The 22,178-nt window shown below is 46.4% G+C and overlaps 3 protein-coding genes across 3 annotated transcripts; 2 read left to right on the top strand and 1 right to left on the bottom strand.

Moving 5' to 3' along the window:
- Positions 1 to 111: 111 nt before the first annotated feature.
- On the bottom strand, positions 112 to 3,137 carry LOC136184811 (targeting protein for Xklp2-like). Its single transcript, XM_065971793.1, has 11 exons — positions 2,995 to 3,137; positions 2,649 to 2,939; positions 2,362 to 2,593; positions 2,284 to 2,316; positions 1,916 to 2,228; positions 1,515 to 1,858; positions 1,226 to 1,463; positions 1,068 to 1,172; positions 844 to 1,014; positions 641 to 784; positions 112 to 582 (listed from the first exon to the last, which is right to left on the bottom strand). Exons 2-11 carry the CDS (start codon positions 2,755 to 2,757, stop codon positions 193 to 195), a joined length of 2,079 nt encoding a protein of 692 aa, XP_065827865.1. The 5' UTR covers positions 2,758 to 2,939; positions 2,995 to 3,137; the 3' UTR covers positions 112 to 192.
- A 263-nt stretch (positions 3,138 to 3,400) lies between these two features.
- Positions 3,401 to 6,359, top strand: LOC136184810 (protein phosphatase 1 regulatory subunit 12A-like). The gene has a single exon (XM_065971792.1). The coding sequence runs from the start codon at positions 3,432 to 3,434 to the stop codon at positions 6,261 to 6,263; it is 2,832 nt and encodes a 943-aa protein (XP_065827864.1). The 5' UTR covers positions 3,401 to 3,431; the 3' UTR covers positions 6,264 to 6,359.
- A 75-nt stretch (positions 6,360 to 6,434) lies between these two features.
- Positions 6,435 to 21,992, top strand: LOC136184808 (sacsin-like). The gene is made up of 6 exons (XM_065971788.1): positions 6,435 to 6,644; positions 6,705 to 6,724; positions 7,186 to 7,336; positions 8,290 to 8,408; positions 8,471 to 8,735; positions 8,786 to 21,992. The coding sequence occupies exons 3-6, from the start codon at positions 7,303 to 7,305 to the stop codon at positions 21,727 to 21,729; spliced, it is 13,362 nt and encodes a 4,453-aa protein (XP_065827860.1). The 5' UTR covers positions 6,435 to 6,644; positions 6,705 to 6,724; positions 7,186 to 7,302; the 3' UTR covers positions 21,730 to 21,992.
- The last annotated feature ends 186 nt before the right edge of the window (positions 21,993 to 22,178 follow it).

Here is a 22,178-nt window from a genome sequence, read left to right as displayed (position 1 = left end):
TGTTTTAATTTTCTTTTGCTCCCCAAATCTGGCGACTTTTTCACCGAAGTAAAAGAAAAGATAAGTCGGAATGGCCTAGTGATGAACTTCATTTTGAAGGTAAGCAGTATGTCTTTCCCATGCATATTTTTATTTTAAAGTGAACACTGAACAATAACTCAAAGTTGCAACACATGGCCTCTGGTCCCCTCTTCAAATTTTATTAACAGTCCTCGTCAAATTGGGTGACATTGGCTCAGTGAGCGCGGCCTTGCTTTCATCTGGAAGAAAAGCCTTTCCCTTTGGAACGGGTTTGGCTCGATGAACCAGCGCCTCTCTATATTTCTTCAAATTTTCCTTCTCCTCTTTATCTCTGATTGCGGCTCTTTCCTCTTCCAAGCGTCGTCTCTCCTCCTCATCCTGCTTCTTTTTCTCCTCAAACTTCTGCCTCTGATGGGACCTCAATTCGGTGTTGAGCACAAAAGGATCCACGGGAAGAGGCGCTTTGACAAGTTGCGGTTCAAACGGTTTATTGTGAATGACGTCACACGGATTGGCCTTGAAGCATCTCTGTGCTCTTATCGTCGCCATCTCGCTTTTCATCTGTGAGTCAAAATAATAATTGCGTTACTAGGGAAGCGGTGGATTCTCATTTTTTTGCCTTTTCCATGAATTTATGCGCGGCCTCTTTGCCTCGGCTTTCTGTTTCAAGACGAAACGGTTCGATGCTAGCCGTGACTTCGTGCTTTAGAAAAGGCTTGAACGGTTCAGAAGTCGGCAATGGTTTTGCTTGGAACTCACGTAACTACTCACAAAAATAGCATATACATATATTGTATATATATTTATCTTGCTAGGTTTCACCTTCTTCAATCTTTCGGCTTCGTATTCTGCAAGCTCTGCCTTCACTTCCAAAGGATCCTTATACTTGCCGTCGAACGAAAAAGGTTCGGGCTTCGTGTGCTGATGTTTCAGCGTGGGCTTGAAGGCAGGCAGAGGCTCAGGTAAAGGAAGTGGCTTTACAGGCACTAAATCCTAGAAGCGAAAAATCAAAAAATGCACTTCTTTTTCTCCAACCGGCAACGAACCTCTGTGTCCTCGTGAGTCGAAGATATCTGGATTTTCGGCGCGACTTTTTTGATATTTGGCGTTTTAGGAGCTGTCAATTTCATTTCCTTTTTCTCCGGCACACCCTAATAAGAGAACGAATGCGAGACGTCGTCAAAAACTCCTTTTGACGTCTCACCACCACTTCTTCAAGAATATTCCTCGGCACAGGCCGAGCATGAAACACGTGCAGACCAGCTTCACCATCCGGCTTGGACATGTCCTTCGTCTTCTCTTGCCAGACGGCGGCACGTTTGGTCGTCTCCAAAGAGAATGCGTCAAAGGCAGTGAGCTGCGATTCTGGTTTCTCTGGTAACCCCAATTTTCCTTCCATAAGAAATATCTTCGAATTGACCTCCGTTGCTTTGAAGTGATGTCTAAGAAGTTACAATTCTTACTTAGTATTGATTCTAGGCATGACGTCTTACGCTTTCATTTCCTTAACATTCTTATCCTCGGTTGACTCCACGTTAACCCTTGCTCGAGTTTTTGTCAACAGCGTCGGCGTTTTTGCCATGGTGATGCCAAACGTGGGCGCGGGCCTCGACGCCTTTACAGGCCCCTTTCCCAAACCAAAGCGGTCATTCTTCGGTCGAGATCGAAATCGCTGCGGAGTAGACTCAAATTTCTTCACTTGAGCTGCAACCGAAATGAATTTTGGTTTCTTTGCATTCTCTTGAGACGCATCATCTGCGGTCTTTTCCAATTGCCGTTTGCGTTGATCGCAAGCGAACGAAAACGGCTTCACACTTACATCAGATGACAACGGCTTCTACGATAAATATCCAATAATAATTAGTAATTATTATATCGATAATTAATTAAATACCACTGTAGTAGAAGGTTCCTTGTCAAAACTTCTCAACAGTTTCGGAAACTGATTAGGATGTTCAATCTCCTGTTTCGACATCGGTGGTGTAGCCGGTCTTTTCAGTTGATGGCTTCGAAGTCGACCTTCGACGTGGAAATGAAACTCTTTGGGCTGCGTGGCGGGCATGTCGGATTTCTTCTGTAGAACGCCGCTTGACACTTCGCTTGACTTCGCTAGAAGTTTGAAGGAGTCTTTGGACATTTGCATCGCCTTTTTCGCTTCCGCTCGCTTCGCCGCTATGCGTTCCATCTCCAACTCTTCGGTCGTTTTTCTAAGCAACAAAACGAAATAAATTAAAAAATAAATATTTGATATTATTAGCTGACTTGACGGGAATTCTCTGAGGCATCGACGCCACGCTGTTCCAAAAAAAATTAGATAAATTTCGAACGCTAGTACTGTACCCTGATCGTTTTTTCCCGAGTCGCGCCGACCTTCGAGGCATTCTAACCGCGGGGCCCCTTTCGGTGGGGTCGTCGTCGGTTTTCTCGTTGTTCCACGACGACACGAGATTGCCGCCGCGCTTGGGCTTCGCGTTTTCGTTCTCAACGGGCAACCGCTTCGGAGGAGATCGAGAACTTTTGACTGCACGTTCGACGAAGTTGTCGTCGAATCCGCTTTTGCCCGCTTCGCAGTCTGCATTCGATCGTGAAATCGCTTTTTTTGTGAAGAATTCCCGCACGTTTCTTACCGAACCAACAGTCTGCGTCGTCCGATTCGTTTGGATCGGCGAAATCGAACATCCTCGGAGCGTCGCATTCGAAAGCGGCGTCGAAAAACTCTTCGCTATTCGCAGTCATTCTAGAACGGGCGACAGACGCAGTCGAGCTTTGAAGTTAACCTTGCCTTTCGTTGGCCAATCACGTCGAGCGACAATTGCGCTTGCGCGTGGCTAACGCACGTTAGAGCAAGGAGCAATTTGCGTTAATTGGGTTACGCCGAGGTATTGAATAATTGACCAACTCCTACCCCTACCCTAAGGCTACACATAAACACTGTCATCAACCTTGTACCCTAAACAAACGTTGCTTAGCTACATTGATCGTGGGTTCGCTGTATTGGCTACACATTCAATGGTCCTCCTTCTACTGGAGAAGGTCTTCTGATAGCATAGGAATGCATACTTATTACATCTGTGGGAACTACGTGGGGGACTCTATCGTACACCTACGTAGTTCGCGAGACACTCGGCAGGAGAACTACGTAGCTTCCTTGTCCCCCAGTAGTAAATGTTTGCATTGATTGCAGCTGCTTTGCTTCAATTCGTTCAGACAAATTTTTCTCGTACAACCCGTACGCATGTTTCGCTTCTCATCATCTCCATAGGTGTGCTTTCGTAGCACAACACGCCCACACGACGCGCGTTCCGCTAACCGAATTACGACACCCGCAACCAATGAGAGGACAAGCTCGTGATTGACTATAACGTTCTACACCGTCGAAGCATTCACCATACAGTGGTCCGTTGATCATCATGCTGAAGCCGAAACGGGCACCGTCCGCGTCGATGCCCTGCATGGATCAAGCCCTGAGCGAGGCGGTCTTAGAAAACGATCTCTCGCAAGTGCGCCAAGCGCTTCGAGCGGGCGCCGCGGTGAACCGTCTCGATCGCGAAGGCCTCGCTCCCATCCACCAAGCGATCTACGAGGATAACTTCGACATCGTTCGCCTTCTCGTTCGAAACGGCGCCGACGTTCGCCTTCGCGACGACGAAGGCTCGACGCCGTTGCACGCCGTCGCACAAACGGGAAACTGCGAAATGGCGTGCTACCTTCTCAAAACGGGAGCGAACACGGACGCCGTCGACGGCAACGGTCTCTTTCCCATCGATCACGCCGAAACGAACGAAATGTGCTCGCTCCTCTATCGCGCAATGAAACGCGCAGGCCACGTACAATTAGCGAATCGCTATAAGGCGTTTCAGGAACAAGAGTCTCTATACGGGCCCGCCGGAACGTCTCTCGGCGAAACCGATTCGATCGGATCGACGGTGAGCGCGCACAGCTATCTAACGAGCGAAGACGACGAAAATCAAGAGGAAGACTTCGCCGTTCTCGTACCCTCCTTGTCGTCATCGTCGTCGTCGCCGGAGAACGACGATCGGGGGGCCCCGTGCACCTGTAAACAAATGGCAGGCGATAATGTTGTTGACAGCGGAGGGCGGAACGCGGATCGAAGTGGCGGCGGCGCGACGAAAAGAGACGATGAAGAGTCAACTGCGGTTCTTAATAAGGAGCACTGTCAACAAGAAATTAGGAAACCGTGTTTATCGTCGTTGAACGGACGAGGCGGCGGCTTTGCTCGCGGTTTCGTTGGAGACGGGGACGAGGACGAGGACGAGGACCAAGTGGAAGGATCGGTTCCCGTTGCCAAGGAGCGATCGCAGTTGAAAGTGGCACGAGCCGCGTTTTTCTCTAAATTTAGTCCCGTGCCGCGACGACGACGCGCAATCGGTCGGGGCGTTGGCACTTTCGATGACGGACATTCGAGAAGGAGGCGAGAAAACGGGAGTTCCACCCCTGACCGAATCCTCGATGAATCGAATGAGCGGACGCGAAGTGACGTGGGTGCGGAAGAGAAGAAGAAGGCATTATGCAAAGAAAACACGGAAGTGGAAGAGGAAGGGAAGGCGACGTTTCCTGGAGACGAACGCGCTCCCATGGAGACGTCGTCCTGCGCCGTCGGCGTTACGCCGCCCGTTAGTACGGTTACCGATCTCGGCGATTGGGATAGTTTTTCGGAAAATGACGACGACGACGATGATGACGTCATCTTCTTTTCGCTCGCCAGCACGACGTCAACGAAAACTGCCGTTTTGAAATCGTCGGGAATCAACGAAAAACGAACGTCGATTACGTCGCTTTTTTCGCCCGATTCCGACGGCTCTCCCATGCCGCCGCCTCCGCCCATGTCGCCGCCGACGGGAGCTGCGACGATTATCTCTTCTGATGAAAGCTCCGACGACGATGATGACGGCGACGTCAAAGTGAACGTATTGGATTGCTCAAATAAAAGAGAGTTGCCTCCCTCGCCCGTCTTGCCGTCATTCCGACCCAAGTCCTTGTTTCGGTCGGCGTCGAGCGATTCGAACACCAATGAACCGCGTTTAAAGTCGCTTCTCAAATTGGGAAGGAGTCAGTCGACGAAGACGCGATCGCCCGTTCGTCAGGTCGACGCGGTGAGTCCGCGACGACGAAGCGTTTGCTTCGCGCCCGAAGTCTGTTTTCAGTCGGCCGTCGTCGACGGCGATCTCGCCGAAATGCGTTCGATGATTCGTTCAAACAGCATCGATGTGAATAGCTTCACGCCGCAAGGTTACGCGCCGTTGCACGCCGCCGCGTTGGAGGGTAACGTCGACTGCATCGCCGTTCTTCTCGACTCCGGTTCGTTGGTGAATTTGCGAGACGAGAGCGGCTGGACGGCGTTGCACGCGGCGGCGAGTCAAGGTCATTCGAATGCCGTTCGCTATCTATTGGAGCGCGGTGCCGATTCTTGTATAACTGGGCTTAAGGGCGAGACGGCGTATCACGTCGTTGCCGAAGGCGAGTCGATGGAAGTGCTTCGTCGTGTGCTGAGCGAGTCGATGGGAAGTCGGTTCGGAGAGCTTGAGAAAGGGGTTTTTGCTGAGGAAAGCGACGAAGAGGAGGATGAGGAAAATGAGGGAGAAGATGCGAGCGGCGAAAGGCAGCACAGCGGTGATGAGGAGGAGGAAGAAGAAGCATCGGAAGAAGAATGCGAGAAACAGGTTGAAGAAGAGGAGGAGGAGGAGGAGGCGGAGGAGGAGACTAGTAGTGAAGAACTAGACCCTTCGTTTCCATCAGAAGACTGTACTAATAACCTACGCGTTGATACTCCATCTGTCTCGGATCTTCCTCCGAGTCCCAAGACGGTGACGTTTACGCCTAGCGTTCTGCTCCAACAAGCGGTTATCGACGAAGACGTCAGGGAAGTAGAGAAATTGCTCACACAGTACAGCTCGGATGAACTTGACGTCAATCGACCCGTTTACGCGTCGGGAACGACGTCGTTGCACGAGAGCGTGAACGCTGAAAATTGCTCTATTGACCTCGTTCGACTTCTTGTTGAAAAAGGCGGTGCCGATTTGCATATTGCCGACGCGGATGGGTGGACGGCTCTTCATAATGCTTCGGCAATAGGAAGCGTTGACGTAGCTAGATATTTAATTCGTCAAGGTGCTAAGGTTTCCGTACTGAATAAGAAGGGCCAGTTCCCTTTAGAAGTAGCCGATAGTCAGGAAATGATTGTACTGCTAAAAAATGCCATGTTAGGCAAAGGCGTTCTGTAACGAATAGATAGTAGATTTTTTACAGAAGAAATTTTTTACTTTCTAGTCTGAGTGTTCAAAGGTGTGCTCTATTTAATTAAAGCGGATAGTACAGTAGTCATTGATCTTTGGGCCACGCGACTAGTAGCGCGCGTTACAAGACGCCTCTGTCTTTATTCCCCGGTTCCCTGGTCGCTTTTCCTCGCTCTTTCGTTCAGAACAGTTGCCCTAAACACGGCTCTCTATTCAGGTTGAACGAACCAGTTGATGCTACATTTTGCCCGAGGTAGGCGGCTATTGATATCTGTGCAAACGGACATTGGATAAGAAACGCCGTTGTGACGTGTTACGACAGCCCTAAAAAGCTTTCAATGTGACCTGTTACATAAGACGTCGCGAACGGTAATTTTGGCAAAGACTTGATGGACTCTGATAAATCGAGATCAGATAATTTTTTTGCAGGGTTACAAACATGATCTTGAGTAAGACAGTTCAGTTGCACCTTACTTTGACGTCTACAGCTAAAACTGTAAAGACCTGGAAGGGTCATGTCTTTTGCATCTGTGCTCTGTAATGCAACGATTTTTGTGCGCATGCTTGCATTGCCACATGGAAGCACGCGTTTGACTAATTTGTCTGAACAATGGTCTGAAAGCCGTCTGGCGCATCCTGGTGCTTACTGGAACGCCTAGTGGTTCTCGTGTACCGTTGCGCAGAAGACGTGCTAGCAAATTTAGACGATATAGCGTTGATTTCATACAAACAGCAGATGTTTTCCTGTTTGTTGAGTGGCTCTCGTCACTCCCCTGAAACAAAATTTATTCACTAGTATAGTGAGGCAATTGAAGCGAAGTCAAAGCTATGAAACTAGACAGTTATCTATTTAGACAAACGAAACAATATCTAGACCGAGACTGCATCTCGTTGATGAATTGTTTTCTAGGTTGGCCTGGTTGGCCAAGCTTTTTCCGTCTTCCTGTCACGTGATGTTATAATGAGCAGCTCGTGATTTATCGTCACCGAATCCGAGTGTCTTTGGGGAGTCGACTTTTTACCGGCCATGGCTACGCCGCGCCGTCAGGGCAAGAGTCGAGGTAGGAGTCCCGATTGTAGGGTAAACGGTCTAAGCTAAAGCTAAGACGTTGAGCGCGCACGCGGTCTGCCGTTCCCATAACCAGGGCAGGCTGGCACGTACGCTTCGATCACGGATTATCCGTGCTTCGATCTTCACTTTCACCTTCGATCAACCACGGATTCTAGAGAGAGGGATAAGAAACACCAGTACATTGAGTGGTTAGATGCGCGCCTCCCCCTTATCAGTTGTGACCCCGCTCAAGAAACGCCCGATTTCTCCGAATCCGAAGGCTCTCTAGCCTTCTAGGCAACTCGAAAAGGTTACTAATGGTGTAAATAATGCTTCTTTTTACAAGCGACGGATCCCTAAAGCCCGTTTTTTCAACCGGCGACTTTGTGTAGTTTTCCTGATTGTTCTGCAGGCCTTCGGAGCCACAAAGTACATTCTAACTCTAGGCTTAAGACGTCAAAGTGCAACTGACATCTTCAAAAGCATCTGCGCTTCACGATAGTCGAGATGAAGACGATTTTCGAGCATGCACCCTTCTTGCGAGGGTACAAACTTGTCTTGATCAATCGCAGATGCTTTTCAAGATGTCAGTTGCACTTTGACGTCTTAAGCCTAGAGTTAGAATGTATTTTGTGGTTCCGAAAGCCTGTAGAACAATCAGGAAAACTAGACAAAGTCGCCTGTTGAAAAAAACGGGCTTTACGAATCCGTCGCTTTTAAAATCTAGAATTAGAAGCATTATTTACACCATTAGTAACCTTTTCGAGTTGCCTAGAAGGCTAGAGAGCCTTCGGATTCGGAGAAATCGGGCGTTTCTTGAGCGGGGTCAGGGGGCGTGGCCGAGGCACGCATCTAACCAACTCAATGTACTGGTGTTTCATATCCCTCTCTCTAGAATCCGTGGATCAACCTAGCGCCAACCTAGACTTTCGGTTTCAGCAGCGAACGTTTATTGTTACTTAGGGTCTTCTTCTTCTTCGTCGAGCGAAATCGGGCGCTCTTTTGGCCAAAGGACGCCTCCTCTCAGTAAGCTGTTGAAGGATATCCTTGAGAGATACCCCGAAGGAGGCCAAATCCTCAAAGTAATAATCGCGTTTGTTTATTGTTTTTGAGTTATTATTAGAAATGCTCTTTCTTTACTCAGGAGCTTATTCAGAATGCTGACGATGCTGGTGCAACAGAAGTTCAGTTTCTCCTCGACGCAAGGCCAGATGCGTACGGCAAGGAGACACTCCTCAACCCTAGGATGAAGCAATTTCAAGGACCGGCGCTCTACGCTCAGAACAACGCCGTGTTCGAGGACAAAGACTGGGAAGGAATTCAAAAGCCCTATCAAAGCGTGAAAGAAGAAGATCCCATGAAAGTGGGCCGTTTTGGAATAGGCTTCAATTCCGTTTATCACTTGACTGGCAAGGCACTATAAATATTCTTGTGATTCTTAGTTATACGTCTTCCCTAGACCTACCCAGCGTGGTTAGCGGTGATACGATCGGATTTTTTGACCCTCACGAGAAGTACGTGTATGAGGGCAGAAGTGGCAGACGCTATGAGTTCAAAGACGCCCGTGCCTATCCGGATCAATTTGCTCCTTTTAATGTTCTTGACTGCAGCATGTCAGCTCAATTCTACAATGGCACACTCTTTCGCTTTCCTCTGCGCACTGACGGCCGATCGTCTGATCTGAGCAAGAGCTGTCACTCTCCGGAAACCATCCGTAAGCTCTTTGAGTCTTTCAAAGCGGACGCACATCTTGTTCCGCTGTTTCTAAAATCTGTTGCATCCATCACGGTTTTGGAGTGGACGCCTGGAGCACGACGTCCAGAAGAAATATTCAGCGTCGCGATCAACGACGAGACAAAGCAGGGCGTGTTTGAAGCAAGGAAAAGAATCGAGAATGGTCTTCTTCAACACAAAGCAGTAGTGAAAGAGACCTTTGAAGCGGGTGTGACTTGCCGTGGCCGTGGACTGGCTCCGGTAACGCAAAAATGGTTTGTTGTGCACTACGTCTCCCGTGAATTCTATCAAGTGGCAGAGATTGCCACTGAACTGAAGCAGCTACCATGGGTGGGACTGGCTCTTCCTCTGCAACCAATGACAAAGCAAGCTACTGACTTGGGTCGAGTATTTTGCTTTCTGCCTCTTCCTCCCAGTGACGACGATGACAGCAACACTGGATTACCTGTTCACGTTCACGGATCATTTAGCGTAGCGGATAACAGACGAAGTCTGAAGTGGCCAGCTGCCGACAGACAGTCTGACATAAAAGCCAAGTGGAACTATTTGCTGCTTGAGCATCTCGTAGTTCCTGCTTACAGTCTGTTGATTACTGAAGCTGTGTCTCGTCGGTTAGAGCCGCGTAGCGTATATCAAGCTTGGCCTGAACCACGCAGTGTAAAATTTCACTGGCAAAAGATGGTGCTTTCAAGCTTACTCTCTTCGTTGCTCCGTTGCAACGTTCTCTGGACAGACGCTCGAGGGGGGAAGTGGGTTCGTCTGTCGGATGCAATTTTGAGCCCTTCTCCGCATCGCAGCCGAGATGAGGTGACGGCTTGGGAAGAAATGTTAGCAATTGGAATGCCAGTAGTCTTGGTTCCGGCAAACGTAATTGCGGGTTTACAGTTCATCTCAGCTCCTTATAAGAGATTTGATTCCGGGTTTGTACGATCTACATTGAAGGAAAGTTCGCATTACCTGAGTCTGAACCGAGACAAGAAACTGAGTCTTTTATGCTTTGCTTTGCAAGACAAGGCATACAGAGAAATGGCCGGTTTACGTCTATTGCCGCTTGCAGATAAGTCATTTGTTGATTTTCAAGTACGCTCACACTGGAATCAAGAATGCGTATTTATTCCAAACGCTGACTGTCCTTCGTCTTTATTTCCTGGATTGAGCAGCAAATTTCTCGACACGACTATTGGTTCAAAACTGTTGAAAATCATCGTTTCGGATAATTGTTGCAGTGCTTTGCTTCTAAAGCATCTCCGACCTGAGGACGTACCTAGCTTGCTAAGAACGGTACTAGAGCATTCCTGCTTTCATGAATCACAGGTTGCTGTCAGCTGGAGTCCTGGAAAGCCTGGACAGCCCAGCATAGAATGGGTAAATAAGGTGTGGGAATGGCTGAAAAACCATTATGGCTATTTGAAGGAGTTGGTTGGTTGCACGATTTTGCCTTACAGTAGTTGCACAAGACTGGCCAAGCTCGCCTACCAAAAAAACCTAATTTTCAGCCGCCACAACTCCGTGCCTGTTCAATTAACGCCCACATTGGCATCTGCTTTAACGAATGCGGGATGCATCGTGCTTAAGGACTGCCCCGACTACATAATCTCGAATGCTGAAATAACGCAGTTTGTGTGGACTCCTATGCAAGTTTTGGCGTGCGTGTCACAACTGCCAGTGAAGACAGCGTTTTGCAACTGGTCAAATGCCGAAAGCCTGGAGATGTTATCTCTTCTTTGTCAAGTAATCGGAAGCGATCCGCCTAGAACCTATTCACTGATTGAGGCGTTGTATCACTTACCTCTATTTCGTCTTTATGGTTCAAGCGCCCGTGTCAGCCTGAACAGATGCTATAAGTTTGTTCCTCGCGAGCTGAAAAACGGTCTTCCCATTATGTCGGATCTGCTAGCCTATCCGTCTCACGAAGAATCTACTGTGCTTCGGTACGTGCCAAAGTCGCGTATTACAATGTTTTCGTTTTCGGAACTGCTGCAGACCGTTGTGTTTCCCAATTTCCAAAGTTATTCAATCGAGGATAGAACGGTCATTATAACTTACCTACTTGATAACAGGCATCTACTTCAGTCTTACATAAAAAAGCTAATGGAAAATTTGGCATTTGTGCCGGTTTCCGATGGAACCGTGAAAAAACCCTGTCAGTTGTTTCAGCCGCTTGATTTACTTTTGAAACTGTTCGCGAGAAAGCCATTATTTCCGGACGGAATCTTTAAAGCAGATAGCAAATACGGAAGACTCCTTGCTTCTGTTGTATCTTTTCGTGAACTGAACTCTATCACAGCCGATGAGGTAGTTGAAATCGCTAAAGAGGCCGCTGAAGGAAATTTGGCGAAAGGCACGGCTCTGCTTCATTTATTCGCTTATCATAAATGGGCAAGAAACTTGCTGCGTGAGCGGGTCAGGATTAGTGTACGGTCTCTTTCCACTGCTCAGGCAGTCCTGCAGCGCCTTGCTTGGTGTCCAGTAGAAGACGAAGCTCCCGCTAGTTATCCTTCTATTATGCCATGGAAAGCGCACTCTGTCGCTTCCGCCGCTATTCCGGCAAAGATTGTTTGCACTTTTGATGACACACCGGCGGTTTTTGAAAAACTGGCATGCCTTGTCGGAAGTAGTGCTCTGATAGTAAAAGGAGGCTCTGTTTATTCCAGAGAGTTATGCTCACTGCTGGGACTTCGACAGCCGACTGTAAACGATGCTGTCACTCACTGGAAAAAGGCAATTGATTGTTATGATCGAAGTTCCGACTGCGAAGACTTTAGTGACATGATGGAGACTTTCTTTGAGTTACTGTCAGACTTTGTATCTTGTTACTGGGGCGTTCCCGCACTCAATCAGGAAATACGTAAGCTATTCGGAAATGCTCCCTTCGTTTGGATGAGTGACTCTTTGGGCTTTGTTGAACGTCGGCGAATAGCTCAGTCGTGCCTCTTCCGTGGATCACTGGAGCCGTGGCTGTTTAAAGTTGACCACAAACAGTACTCTCATTTGGCTTTGCCTAATTTGCCGTCAGCCTTAGGAATCAAGTCGGACTTTAATCAGTCAGACGTGCTGAATGTTCTCAAGGAAATGAGAGACGCTCACAGTCTCGGGTTCAGTGAAGGCAGGGCAGACTTTCCTCGAGACTTGGATCTAGCTGTCCGAATTCTAAACTGGGTAACGGAAGGCAAGGAGGTGCTTCTTCGTCATCTTTGTGATCAGATTCTTGTTCCTGTGGATAACCTGTTGAAGCTAGATTTGCAGCCGTGCTCGGAACTTATGTATTGTGACGCTGAATGGCTTCGATCTAGCGAGAGCAGCGCTGCGAGAGAGTTCAAAGTCATTCACAGAAATATTACTCATGACACCGCATACAAGTTGGGCGTCCCATCTCTCTCAAATCGTTTGGCTCCGTCGGAATCTGTCGACTTTGAATTTGAGCAGCTTGGGCCTCACGAGTCGCTGACTCTCAGACTCAGCAATATTCTAAGAGAATATAAAGACGATGCTGGTATTTTTAAAGAACTTATTCAAAATGCGGACGATGCCGGAGCGACGGAAGTGTCACTGCTAATAGATTGGCGCGACGGACCGGCGTCTTCGCTTCTCTCTCCTGATATGAAGCTTTGTCAGGGACCTTCCTTGTGGGCATACAACAACGCGACATTTACCGACGCAGATTTTGCAAACATAGCTAAGTTGGCAGGTCGGACGAAAGAAGCGGACCTAAATAAAATCGGTCGATTTGGACTGGGCTTTACATCCGTCTATCATTTGACGGACGTTCCAAGTCTTGTAAGTCGCAATTTTGTCGTCATATTCGACCCACATCGTCATCATCTTGGGAACCACATTCGAGATCCATTGAAGCCGGGCGTAAAAATGGATTTCGTTGATACTTCTATTTCTGAACACTTTCCGGATCAGTTCCAGCCGTATGAGGGTATGTTCGGATGTAGCGTGAAAGACAGGGAACCGTTCGACGGCACCCTCTTTCGATTGCCGTTGCGTACCAAACAGCAGGCTGCAGTGAGTGAAATCAAAAGCGAACCGTACGGCGAGAGGCACATCGACGATTCGCTCAAGGCCCTTAGACAAGTTGCCGTTAAGGTTATGCTCTTTCTTAATCACGTACGTCACGTCAAAGTCTACATTCTTGAAAAACACTCGTCTTCACCGAGCGAGAAAAAGTTAGTGTTTGAAGTGAAGGCTAGAGAAGAGGAGCCGTCTGATTTTCTACCGACTTTCGGTCAGTCTGATCTTTTGGAGGCTTGTTCTCATTTGATTACGCGAGGAAGAGCACCGTCGTCATTTTCGTCTTCGTGTATTGTCTCAGTAAGCTTTACTGACGTGGAACGTAGAATTGATGAAAACGAACGCTGGCTTGTCTGTTCGGCTGTGGGTCAGAGCCAGTGCCTGAACTTGGCTAAATCACCGGTTGGAAAAAAGCTAGGTCTCTTGCCTTTTGCAGGAATTGCGACTAAGTTGTCTTCGGACGGGACCAACATTCCTATCTCTATAAAGGGAGAAGTGTTTTGCTTTCTGCCCCTTTCGGTTGCTTCCGGACTACCGTTTCACGTTAACGGATTTTTTGCTGTTCTTTCGAACCGACGAGGTTTATGGTGGCACGATACGGAAGCAACATTGTCAGACGATTCAGGCGGAAAGGACCTAGATGCTAAGTGGAACCACGCGCTTATCAAAGATGCTGTTTTGGAGGCGACGCTGATCATGTTTAAAGTTCTAACGTCTATGCTTGGCCACGGTTTCGAGGTTGAGAAATATTACAGTTTGTGGCCTTGCGTTCAGTCGTCTTTGCAAATGTGGAGAGAACTCACTTCACATTTTTACAAAGCTGTAATTGAGCGCAAGCCTGATCTGATGTACGTAGATAGCACGAAATGGATTTCTCTTATGGACGCTCTGTTGCTATCTGACGAAGTGACATTACTTCCTCACGCAGAGGCACTCACCGAAAGGAGTTGCCCCAATTATGTGAAAATTCCGGCTGAATGCTCTCATGTTGTTGAAGGACTTCGAGGCGCAAATTCGACGTACTTGGGTGAAAGAACGCTCTCTGTAGAGCGATTTGCTGAAAAAATTCTTTTAGATTCGTTGACTTTGTTGACGCCATCAAGAAGAGACAAACTTATCCACGGAATATTAAATTTGGCGCGAACTAATCCCACCTTGAGTGACATCTTGAAAGAGTTGGAATTCGTTCCTTGTTCACCTTATGGGACTAAATTCCAGCGTCCTTGTTTGCTAATTAGGCAAGAAGGTCTTGCCACAGAGTTGTTTAGCGTTGAAGACAGCCGATTTCCTTTTCAGGAAAGTTACCAGGATTACATTATTCTTTATATCTTAGAGCAACTTGGCATGAAGACGAGCCAGTCGTTAGACTGGGAGAACGTTACTGAGAGAATGGAGAGCGTGATGCACTTAAATGATAGCAAGAAAGTTTTTCGGCGTGTTAAGGCTATCACAGTACTCATGGAAAATCTGGCTGGTGAGAGACGAACACCTTCCAGTCCTGAAAAAACTACAGAGATCCGGTCTATTGCGTTTTTGCCCGTACGTAATTGCCCGAAAGAGTTCCCTCTGTCGTCAGACTGGTATGCAAGTTGTCATCCCTCTCACCTAGTCGCTGCGTCTACCAAATGCGTTTTTTACGAAGAATCACTGCAGCTCGCTAGCTCGCAAGGAATTATTTTGTCGTTGTCATACAGAGACTTGAAGACTAGGTGTCCGTCAGTTTTGCCTATTTTGGGGCTGAATCGCCCTGCTCTTCATTTGATACGACAGCAGCTGGAAGTTGCTCTTCAGTGTGTTGCTGAGACACCTGATGTGTCTCCGAGTCTGAAGAAGCTGGTGTACTCTATTTACAGAGAAATGAACAAACGCGTAGAAGAAGGAGAGTTTTCAGATTTTTCGGGTTTCAAGCAGCGCCGATGGATTTTAGTGGAGAACGGCCTTGTCATGCCATCTCAACTTTCCTTCTATTGGAGTGGAGAAGGATCTTCCCTGTATCTCTATCCTGTTCCATCTGATCTTTATGGTGTTCGCGAATTGCTGCTCCAAGCGGGGGCTCGCGAACAATTCACTAAAGAAGATTTCTTGTGGGCTCTGACTGAAATGAAAAAAGACAAAAAAGGGCAGCAGTTGACTTCCAGGGAAACTGTGGTCGCATTCTCTTTTTTGCAAAAATTAGCTCTCGTAGAGGACAAAGAATGGCGAGAACAACAGAGAGACAACGGGGAAGTGCCTCTTATTTCTGAAGATCTACGCCTAATTCCTGCTTCACAGTTGACGTACGCTGACGTTTTATGGGTTCGAGACCCAGAGGATGAAAAGACAATCTACGTTCACAAAAACTATACTCTGACCGGAGCAGTGCTAGTTGAATTAGGGGTAGAACTTGTCAGGACGAGGTTTCTCGACGGTCATTCAGATGAATTTCCTGGTCTTCCTTTTGGTCAGCACGAACCGTTAACTCGTCGTTTGGAAAACATCATAAGCGCCTATCCTTGGGGAGTGCAAATTCTCAAGGAACTTGTGCAGAATGCGGATGATGCACAAGCATCGACGCTTCATCTTGTGTATGACAAGCGAAGTCATCAAGCTGTGACAGTGTTCAGCGATGATTGGAAGGAGCTGCAAGGGCCCGCTCTTTTGGCCTATAACGATCGTCCGTTTTCAACATCTGACCTAGAAGGGATTCAGAACATTGGACTCGGCGGCAAGCGAACCGATCCTTCTAAAACTGGGCAGTATGGTATTGGGTTCAATTCGGTTTACCATCTAACCGACTGCCCTTCGTTTGTTTCTGACGGTAAAGTATTCTGTGTTCTGGATCCTCACTGCCGGTTTATACCAAAGGCTACTCATGAGAAACCCGGTCGACTCTATGACGTTTCGGGAAAATTTTGGTGCAAATTTCCTGATGTGAAAGCAACGTTTGACACGGCGTTTGACGGCATATCTCTTTCTGGTGGTACTGTCTTTCGATTTCCTCTAAGAACTCAGCGCTGTGCATTCCGTTCTGAAATTTCTCAAACAGTAGTAACTGACAACAAGATTGGCGATCTTTTAACGGAATTTGCCGAAAGTGCGTCTGATCTTCTGCTATTTCTAAATTCTGTCACTTCAATAAAGCTGTCTATAATTGAAGCAGATGGACAACGTCGAGAGCTATTTTCTGCTGAATCGAGCTTGGAACCATCTGCAGAGCAGAAACGGAGAGATATGTTTTATAAAATGGCTGAATTGAAAAGCGTTAAAACAGACGAAATTCAGAACATGTTTCATGTAACTTATGAAATGTTTCTAGATGTGAAGAAAGGCGAAAGTTGCTCCAAGGATCGAAAGCAATGGCTCGTTCATCAGTGCATTGGGAAGCAGTCTACGGAGAATTTTCAAGATGTGCGCGATCTTTGTCTTTTGCCGCGCGGCGGCATCGCGGCTTGCTTAGGCAAAACTATGCGAAGTGGAAAAGCTTACTGCTTTCTCCCACTCCCAGGATCGATTCCTCTCCCAGTGCACGTGAACGGACATTTTGCATTAGATTCCGCCCGTCGAGATCTTTTTAGAGATGAAGACAAAAGATACTATACTCACGGGGGTGAAAGCGTTAAAGTTTCCGACGAGAGGCAGCTGTGGAATGAAAGTCTTATCGACCTAACTATTGCTCCCGCGTACGCCGTTTTTCTTCAAGAAGCGAAGAAATACGTTAAATGTGAAACTAGCGAAGCAGATACGAGCCGTGATTCGCAAGCTATTCTGAAACGATTTGAAAAACAGCTTGGCTGGTTTCATTCTCTTTTTCCAAGATACTCAAGCGAAGGGTTGTACTGGGATCGATTGACCCAGCAGCTGTACAGATGTCTTGTCAAAACGAAAGCGCCGATTCTTGCGTTGGTTAATAGACCGTTACCATCTGATCTGAGCAGACCTCTAACGACTGATGTGGATGCACCTTTGCCATTTGATATAAAACTCACAGGACTTGAAATTGTGAAAGAAATCGAAAACTACTTTTCTGGTATACCGTCATTGGTGTGGCTTTCACTTGGGGATAGCAGTGATGTACACACCGGTAACCCATCTCTGTACTTTGATTATACCGTCGTTGATGGATTCACAAGCCTGCGTGAAATTGCCTTTGTTGTAAAGTCGCTACTTCTGTTAGCTGGATTGCCAGTCGTCGCGACGTCCAGACGCATCTATCGTGCCGTGCAAAAGGTTGAGAACAGTGGACTTGAAGTGGTGAGTCGATCCACAGTATATGACTTTCTTTGTCAATACGATCAAAATCCTTCTTGCAAACTATCACTCGGGGAAATAGAAACGACGGTGCTGAAGAAGACTGAATATGTTGATATCTTGTTGAGGTTTTTGTTTGCCGAGTATGGCAGCGGAAAGGCTCTTCCCGTAGAGAAGCTTGCAGGTCTTCCTCTTCTAGTAACAGCCGATGAAAACCTCAAAGTGTTTTCAAGTAATGATTACGTTTACTCGTCAGCATTTTTCAAACTTATACCGCGAAGACACGATTTGTTTCTGCACCAGACAATCCGCAAATCGGCTTTTCAAATGTACAATTTTGGTTCGGATTCTGTAAGGAGTCTATCTCCCTATGAACTTTCTTCTCGTCTTAGACAAACATCGTTATTTGATTTTACAAACTTAAACAAAACTGTGAAAGTAACTGATCAGTATAGCGGTCCTGATGATACGTGGATTTGCGCTTTTTGGGAATATATTGTGACCGAAGGGACTACTGCAGACGAAGCGTCATTTTTGAAAGCAATTGAATGTTTTCGAGAGTGGCCTCTACTGCCGGCTATTAGCGGAAGCAATGTATTGCGGGTTCCTGTTCAACTTGGATATTCGATTTTGAACGCTGGAGATACTGTTCCTGAGAAAGTTCTCATACAATTAGGCATACCGTTACTCCAAACAGAACTTGTCGTTTTTGCAAAACACATACTGGCCAATTCGGCTTTCAAGAGTCGTCTGTGCAGAGTTGCGACCATTTCTGAGCCTGACTCAATCGTCAAAGTCCTTGATTATCATTTTAATACTTCGTCTAATATTTTGGGCGTTCAAGTGGTTGACGCTCATTCGGCAATGCAAATTCTTAAATACTTCAACTCTCATTGTGATCCCCAAGAGTCGCCGCCTTTCGAAGTGCACCATTTGGCATCCCTGCCACTTTTTGAAAACGTGTCTGGATACTTTGTGCGAATTCAGTCTGTGAAAGCGTTTTGCATACCTTCTGATATACCAAAATACGGTTCAGCAGTTTGGATGGCTGCTGCTAAGGAAGTTGTGTTTCTGACAAGAAAGGAAGAGTTGAAAGATCTGTACGATTTCTTGAATCTTAACAATGTCTCGTGGGAAGAAGTGTACCTACACTACATTCTGAAATGTTTTGCGGACCTAATTGACGAGAATCGCATAGAGCATCTTCTCTTTTTGGCGCTCCGTTTTTCTCATTATTACTGGGCTGATACGCCGTTACTTAAGATGCTCAAAAGGATTCCTTGCTTTATCCAGGAGGGGCGGTTATGTTCCGTGTCATGTTTTTATAGCCCCCACACACGATTATTTTCATTGATGCTTGATCGGAAGTATTTTCCGCCATTTCCTCCAAAAATTAGAAGACTTGATGAAAATGGTAAAGAAACTTTTAAAGACCGAATCTCTGATCTAGATTGGCTGGGCTTCTTAGAACGGTTAGGTCTTCAGGTGTGGGCAACCAGTGAAAAACTTTTAGAGTTAGCAGGAAGTCTTTCCAAAGAAGGGCGAAGTTTACAAAATGAACAAGAATTTTCTGTTTGGGCGGAAAAATCAAGATGTTTGTTTCTCCATCTTTTGGAGTATAAAGATAGACAATATCCTTTTAACGTCTGGGAGAAATTGGCTGTCATGTCGTGGTTGCCTGCGGAAGAAATCAGACAGGAATTGTCAGCTCTGTCTAGACCTTATTGCCAGAGAGAGAAGAGCTGGGTTACGAGCTTTGAAAAGTCTGTCACACCGACCGAATCAAACGAACTTCTCTGCTGGACTTCACGGTTTTTAATGCCAAAGTGGGAAGAACTTCGCACATTGCAGAAGAAAAAGCAACAGTGGCTGAAAATATCGGACAATCCTTCGATAAAAGACGTTATTGCTAACGTAGAGCATTACTCCAAGAGTGCCGTATTGGGCGTTCTGGAGCCGGAAAAGCGACAAGAATTGAAGTATGTCGACGAAATGACAGACGTAACACTTCAGACTTTTGAATTTCTTCAAAGAAAACTGACATTTTCTGGCAGTGATTTTGAAGTTACTCACATAGTTGATTTGAGGAAGTCAGACATGCTGACAAGAGTCGGCGCTGATCGGGACACCAAGTTTGCTATTAAATCATTGCATGATTTGAAGTTTGTTTTCATCCCCGCTGCTGGCGTCTTTGTTTCTCCAATCCAAATCGCTCGAAGGGCCACTGAAATTTCTCCTTTCTTCTTTGAATTACCAGACGTCTACGCCCGTTTCAGCGGTTTGCTTCGCCGTTTTGGAACAGATACGGAGGCAAAGCCATTTCATTATGCTCGCGTGTTGGAAGAAATTTTTATTCGAAACAAAGAAAATGAACTTAATCCCAATGACCTGGAGAAGGCCGTGCAGGCCACTAGTCGGTTGTTTAAATTACTCTTGGACTTGAAGCATCGTCAGAAACTTGCTGATGATTCGACAAGCGTCAACTCATTGTGCACTGTTTTGGAGCCGTTGTACCTTCTGAACCAGAGCAATAAATTGGAACCTTCTAAAAATCTTTTATTTTTGGATAGGGTCAGGCACCAAAATCTTTCAGACCAACTGCCATACTCCTTTCTAATTGATCCAAGTAAATGTAAGCTGCTTCCTCTCCCCGAAGCTACCATAGACTTACTTCCGGAAAAGCTTCGACCTCGGTTGCTGTCATCTCTAGTAGGAATGAGAATCAAAAGAGAGACTATCGTCGAGTCTTTAAGTGACAAGCACATTGAATTGGCCGAAGACCTTGAATTTTTCCTAACATCGGAATATTTTATCAATGGAATCAGAAGTATATATGTTCACGAGCACAGGACCGAGGTTACTCCACCAATCATGGCAAGGTTCAAAGTGCTAGCTGAGAACTTTTGCGTAAAATGTCTGAAATCTTTTTCTACATCTGTTGTTGTCTTTGACAGCCAGACCGAAGTGGGCGAGGCGGAAAGTGGAACCGTTTTCTTGGACGAGTCAGAAAAAAATGCACTGATTCTATCAGAATCTGCTTTGGATGAGTGGGTGGATCACGGAAGTCCTAACCGTGTCAAAGTCGTTCATGCGCTGATTAAGTTCTTAAAGTGTCCAATTAATCAGGACAGCTTGATTCTCAGTATGCTGACTGTAGAAAGTCCTGAAGAAATACCGTCCTGCTTGCAACGATTTGACATTAAATTTCTGAAAGCCGTCGTCGACATCCGTTTTCCGGACAAGACCATGTACGGCAGGGCAGTTTGTGGTAAACCAGTTCATGCTTGTCACCGAGAAAGAATTGATCACGATCTTAATTTCAAGTTTGACGTTGACGAATGGATTGCTTATGAAGTTGGTGACGACGAGGATTGCGATGATAACTACATCTATGCCAAAATTGTAAACAAAGTGTACGAGCATATTGATGGCGATGCCATTCAAGAAGATTTGCTTCACAGACCCAAGTACATGATTGACATCGGCAAAGAAGAGCCAATTGAGGCTGACAGTCTAAAGATGTATAAATTTATTAGTAATCGTCCTACCAAGCCGAGCGATTGTGTTGAATTGGTTTTGAAAGAAGACCCAGTCACCGAAGGCATCACGGGCATTCGACGAACGCTGTCTTTGGAAGAGAAATTTGCCGAGGTGCGTCGACTTGTGTCCGATATATGGAAGCTTTCTTCCGAAGACGACAGAAGAAGAGCGATTAAGCGTCTCTACTTGAAATGGCATCCTGATAAATGTGATGATCCTGATGCAGAAGAAGTTTTCAAATATTTGCATGCGCGGATCGAGGAAGGGCCGAACGGTACGGAAGAGTCTGGGTGGTCTGGCTCGTTTGGTAGATCGTCCACAGATTGGGGCTTTCACTACCACCGTTGGGATAATTATGCGAGAAGCTATCGCTCTCGTTCTCGCTCAAGAGGAACCGGTGGATCATCTGCCCCTCGTTTTTCGTTTTTCCGTGATCCTCCTTCACCTCCACAACTCAGTCGGGATCCCGAGTTAGGCAGAATGTTCTTTGATCAAGCTAAGGCTGACCTGCTAGCTGCTCAGGAACACTACCAAAGGCAAGTCGGCAGCATAGTAACGCCGAACTTTGCACTCGTCTGCTTCCTCTCTCATGAGTGCGTCGAAAAGGCACTTAAGGGCATATTGCTCTTCAAGAAAGGATTGGACAGCGAACGAATGAAAAAGCACAACTTGCATCTGTTTCTTCATGCAACAAATTACCTACGTTCATCAGCAGCAGTTCAGCTGAATAACTACGCGACGAATTTGGGCGACACAGACTACATTCGTTCGCGGTATCCTGATTTTTCTCGTCAGGTTCCTGCTTTCTTCTACAGCCAGGAAGAAGCGAAAGCGGCTTTGGAAAGCGCTGAAGGTGTTCGAAGAGTAGCTAGTGAAGTATTTTAATTGCGTGCGTGTAAGTGTTTGTAAAACTGAATTTTGTTCTAATTCGCCCGGAAAATATATATTAGCACGCGTGCATGATTGTTTGGATATTGTTTGTACTTTGTTTTTGTTTTTATTCTTATCGTAGGAATTTTTTTGTTTAGATGTATTTGTTTACATGTATTTGTAGTTCTGTCTTACTATTACAGTAGTTAGTAGTCAATATCCGTACAGTGTAGACCAGGGTCTAAAATATCAAAAAAATAAAACACGCTCAAAAAATACTTTCATCTATCTTCTATGCATTCGCCGAGTAGCAGATGCGATTCCCGTTATGGAACGCCTGTAACGTTCGGTCTAATTATTATCCCAAACTAGCGCGCGCTTATGAACAGAAAAGTTCCCTTTCGATGTAGCCGGTAATCAGGAAATGATTGTTCTGCTCAAAAATGCCATGTTAGGCAAAGGCA

This window comes from Oscarella lobularis, chromosome 3 (genome assembly GCF_947507565.1).
Source record: "Oscarella lobularis chromosome 3, ooOscLobu1.1, whole genome shotgun sequence".
NCBI lineage: Eukaryota > Metazoa > Porifera > Homoscleromorpha > Homosclerophorida > Oscarellidae > Oscarella > Oscarella lobularis.
The sequence above is the reverse complement of the archived record's forward strand: the minus strand, read 5'-3'. Positions and strand labels throughout refer to the sequence as shown.

What these genes read in the sequence shown, in the direction of transcription:
- LOC136184811 (XM_065971793.1), bottom strand. Translation starts at nt 2,757, where the DNA reads ATGACTGCGAATAGCGAAGAGTTTTTCGACGCCGCTTTCGAATGCGAC. An exon ending in CCTCAGAGAATTCCCGTCAA is followed by an intron (nt 2,229 to 2,283) that starts GTCAGCTAATAA and finishes TTTGTTGCTTAG; the next exon opens with AAAAACGACCGAAGAGTTGG. An exon ending in AAGCCGAAAGATTGAAGAAG is followed by an intron (nt 785 to 843) that starts GTGAAACCTAGC and finishes TTTTGTGAGTAG; the next exon opens with TTACGTGAGTTCCAAGCAAA.
- LOC136184810 (XM_065971792.1), top strand. Translation starts at nt 3,432, where the DNA reads ATGCTGAAGCCGAAACGGGCACCGTCCGCGTCGATGCCCTGCATGGAT.
- LOC136184808 (XM_065971788.1), top strand. Translation starts at nt 7,303, where the DNA reads ATGGCTACGCCGCGCCGTCAGGGCAAGAGTCGAG. An exon ending in CCGTCAGGGCAAGAGTCGAG is followed by an intron (nt 7,337 to 8,289) that starts GTAGGAGTCCCG and finishes ATTGTTACTTAG; the next exon opens with GGTCTTCTTCTTCTTCGTCG. An exon ending in TTCCGTTTATCACTTGACTG is followed by an intron (nt 8,736 to 8,785) that starts GCAAGGCACTAT and finishes CGTCTTCCCTAG; the next exon opens with ACCTACCCAGCGTGGTTAGC.